Source organism: Myotis lucifugus, unplaced genomic scaffold (genome assembly GCF_000147115.1).
Source record: "Myotis lucifugus unplaced genomic scaffold, Myoluc2.0 scaffold_175, whole genome shotgun sequence".
Lineage (NCBI taxonomy): Eukaryota > Metazoa > Chordata > Mammalia > Chiroptera > Vespertilionidae > Myotis > Myotis lucifugus.
In genome coordinates, this window is record NW_005871223.1 from 376,901 (window position 1) to 380,760 (window position 3,860).

The following is a 3,860-nucleotide window of genomic DNA, read 5'->3' on the forward strand; positions in this document are numbered from 1 at the left end:
AGAGTGGTCAGAAATGTTGCACAAAGAAGGCTGAGGAATATGATGAGCCGAACTGGAAGCCATGAGAAGTGAAAGGAATGTCTGGTCCAGAAGGGCCACAGTGTGAGCAAGCTGAAACCATTGGGGGCCTAATCCAAAGTGCTGTTTCCTTTCTTTTCTACATCCAGGGCCAGGCCTGCACCACACTAGGAAACATGGAGCGGCTTGTAGCACAGTTACTCTGGGCAGTGCGGAAGGTCCCGCCTAGACAGTAGGAGGACTCCCTTCCCCTCCCTTCTCCTGTCTTCATGCCTCAGGACCAGGCAGCTGAAGAAATAGCTCTGCAATGACATCAACACAAGGAAAGGGAGAACCTGGGGTAAGTAGGAGAAGAAGGGAAGATAAAGAAGTTTTCTCTGCTGACTGTGAGGGAGGCCACCTGGGCAGAAGGTGGAAGAGATATGCTCCCTGAGGGGGTCTCTGATGAAATGTGACTCACACTAGAACTAAAGGATCTCCCAGTCCAGGCTCTGGCCGCGGAGCGTGTAATTTATTGGCTTGCATGGGTTTCATGGAGCAATTCAGTGTTTGAGATAAGGGCTGTGAAACTCCCATCCTCCACCTTCAGGGTTTAAACTGTGGTCTCCATGAATATTACAGCTTCAGATAAATCTCCCCACACTCCTGGGGCCTCTGGGGACTGTCTGTAGATGGACGGGGAGTCTGTGATTTAAGAGTGACTCTTTTATCACCAAAGGTCAGACTGGGAGTCCATCTGACCCTCACACATGTTTTTAAAAGTTATTGAAAATTTTGATATTTAAAAATAAGGATTTAGGGCTTAAAAGAAGATGATCTGGAAACACTAGGCCTTTCTCCTTTGCAAGACACAGATCTGGAACTGGCTTCTTCTTTCTTTTCTCCCACTCTCTCCCTTCCCTCACCCACAAACCTTTATTGAGCACCTTGCTTTTGCCCCAAGTTCAAAGCTAAGGTATAGTGTAAGCACATGGCCCGTGTGCTCCCACATCTATTCTGTGCTCACGTTTTCTTTTCATTAAACTTGGCCAAAGGCCACAATAAGATCTGGGACTTGGATTAAATTCTGCATTCTCTGAGTCATGTTTTTCAAATACTGTTAGTTTGGTTGCCCATTAGCACTGTTCAATAATTTGTCTTCCAAATGGGCTGCCCTGAATTTTATTCAGAAGCTATTGTGAGATGGCTATGCCAGTTAATAAGCTGCTGTGTCTCAGCTTCAAATCAGCTCTTTTTTCTCTGCTTTGTGATGCTGGGTCAAGACTCTAGTTCTGCCTGTCAGCTGCTTCCCACACGGAGAGCATGGCAAGGTGGGGAGGACAGGGAAGCAGAGGGTCTGCTGCTTCTGCAGCTGGGCGTTCCCCAGATGGTTCCACACTCACACAGCTGCCTCTTGGTGTCCCCTGACAGTGCCATCTCCGCAGGGTTCAGTGCCTTCTTCCCAGTGGTCTGAGACCAGCGCCCTGGGCCTTTCCTTAAGTCTCTAGGTTCTGGTAACTCCAGACTCTCCCCTTGGTTGTCAGAGCCCCAGGGATGGTAGCTGCTTTCTGAAACTATGGTTTCTGAGTTACTTCGGGTCTCCTTTGTGTTTTTCCAGTTCTCCCAACACCTGTTTAATTAATTCCCTGTTACCCTGGTTCTCAAGCTTGAGCTTGCTTCAGAATCCCCTGAAAGAAGGGCTTGTTAAAGCTCAGCGTGCCGGGCTCAGCCCCCAGAGTTTCTGATTCAGTAGGTCTGGGGTGGGGCCTAGAATCTGCTTTTCTGTCAACTTCCCAGTGATGCAGAAGCTGCTGAACATTCACTCCCTCTGTTCTGTATTCTGTTTTCTAGCTGACCCGATTGACTCAGTGGCCTTCACTGAGAGAGAACACCACCCGTTTGGTTTGGCATGTTGGGTGGGGGGAAGTAGTGGCAACACCCACTTCTGACCTAGGCCTTCCCATGAGATCCAATCACTATCTAGGTCTGTCCATCCACACTCTGTACCGGTGCTCTTGCTCCTCTGCCCTGATTGCAAATCCCTTGGCTTTCCATTCCATCTCTCCCTGGCTCATGTCCCACCTTCTCTATGGGCCTGCTCTGCTAATTCCAAACCATTTGAATTCTTATTTCTCTACTCTCTACTGCGTTAACTGACCACATTAACATCTTTGGGGCTTGCTTTTTCAAGTCCGCAATACACACTGAATTGTTTATTGTGTGCAGAGCCTCACACTGGATGCTCTTGCTAGAGTTAAAAGATGAGACTTAGACTCAGCCCTCACAGGGTAATCAACACTGCACAATTGAAAATGGTATTATTTGCTTGTGAAAGATCTGGAAAATATATCAGTAGAACTCCCTGCCCCCCCCCCCCCCCAACTAGAGAGAGAACTACTTTGGTAGCGTGTATCATTTGATTATCAAGATGAGGGTGGGATAAGACCAGAAGAAGTGAACTCAAGCAATAATGGCTAGAGGCTTGAATGCCTGCTGACGAGCAGGCTTTGCTTCACAGAAAGGGAACTATGGCAAGTGTGTGGCTGGAGTGGAATTATGTGGAGGGAAGGGAGTGATGTCAAGAGAAAGAAGAAGCTTGGGGCCTGATGATAGTCACAGGACAAATCAGAGGAGAATGAAATGGAAGAGAATGGGGATTTTCAATACACTACTTGCTGATGTGTTATAATCTCACGCATCTCTCCATGAAAGCATTAGTAAAGCTACTTGCTTCCTGGGACTATGACCAAGTATTGAGTCTTTATGCAACTTTGGAGTGGGATGAAATCGGAGACATCCTATAGGAAAACGGTTACATGGAGTTATACATTTTATTTTCTTGGTTTTTTCTTCCTTGTAAATATATGCTAAGCACCCTGTGGCCCTTATGGATTTCATATTCTTTCCCATCAGTCCTGGTTACGAGTAGCACATGTTTATTGATGAATTAATTTTCAGGTTTAGAATTTATCCTTGCCCAGACACACCTCCCATTAGGCCACTCAAAGTACCAACAGGCCTGAATACAACAACTCATATGTGAGTGAAACACTCGTCCTTTGCTTTTTTTGATGATTTTTATTTATTTTTCCGATTATATGTAAATAAACGCACATTATTGAACATTTGTAAATAATAAAAAGTGTGAAAGAAAATGAAAATCACCTAAAATTTCATTGTTCAAAGGTAACTACTACCAACAGAATGGTCTCTCTATATATCTTTATCTATATATATGTATTTATGTAATGGAGGCTATATTTAGAGAGTATATATGCAATATATATTTATATATTCTCTCTATATATATAAGACAAATTAGTTCCATATTGATAAAATTTTATATACTGCTTTTTAAACTTAACTTTTTGTTATAAGCATTTATCCTTTTGATTATGTCTTATTCAAAAATATAATTTAATATCAGCATCATAATTATTCACATAGACTATCATAATATATTTATTGAAATCCCAATATTGGATAATTATATTTTTCTCCACTTTTTGCTATCATATGTAATGCTACTGTGAACATTTATGTGTGTATATATATATATATATATATATATATATATATATATATACATATATATATATATAGTAACACTGTATTTGGGTAGACCTATCTTTTGATATTAAAAAACACATTTGTCTTCAGGAGTAGAATTTTGTTCTTACCTGAAATGAAGCTCAGAAGATACAAACCTAGAGGGCCGTGCAGAGTTTCGAAGGGCTTGCCAAAAGCGTTGTACATGAAGAAGGCTGTCCCCCACCATGGTTAAGACAATCAGGATCATGGAGAAGAGAATGACATTGACGTGATGCTCACTGGGATTGCTTTGAGCAAATCTGGGAAAACTG

The 3,860-nt window shown here is 42.7% G+C and overlaps 1 protein-coding gene across 1 annotated transcript in view; it reads right to left on the minus strand.

The window, feature by feature from the left end:
* CLRN1 (clarin 1) overlaps positions 1-3,860 on the minus strand; it is a 42,517-nt gene that overhangs the window by 9,319 nt on the left and 29,338 nt on the right. Inside the window, 3 exon segments of the mRNA XM_006096311.3 lie at positions 3,678-3,768; positions 3,770-3,822; positions 3,825-3,857. Of these exon segments, the coding sequence (XP_006096373.1) occupies positions 3,678-3,768; positions 3,770-3,822; positions 3,825-3,857 (177 nt within the window).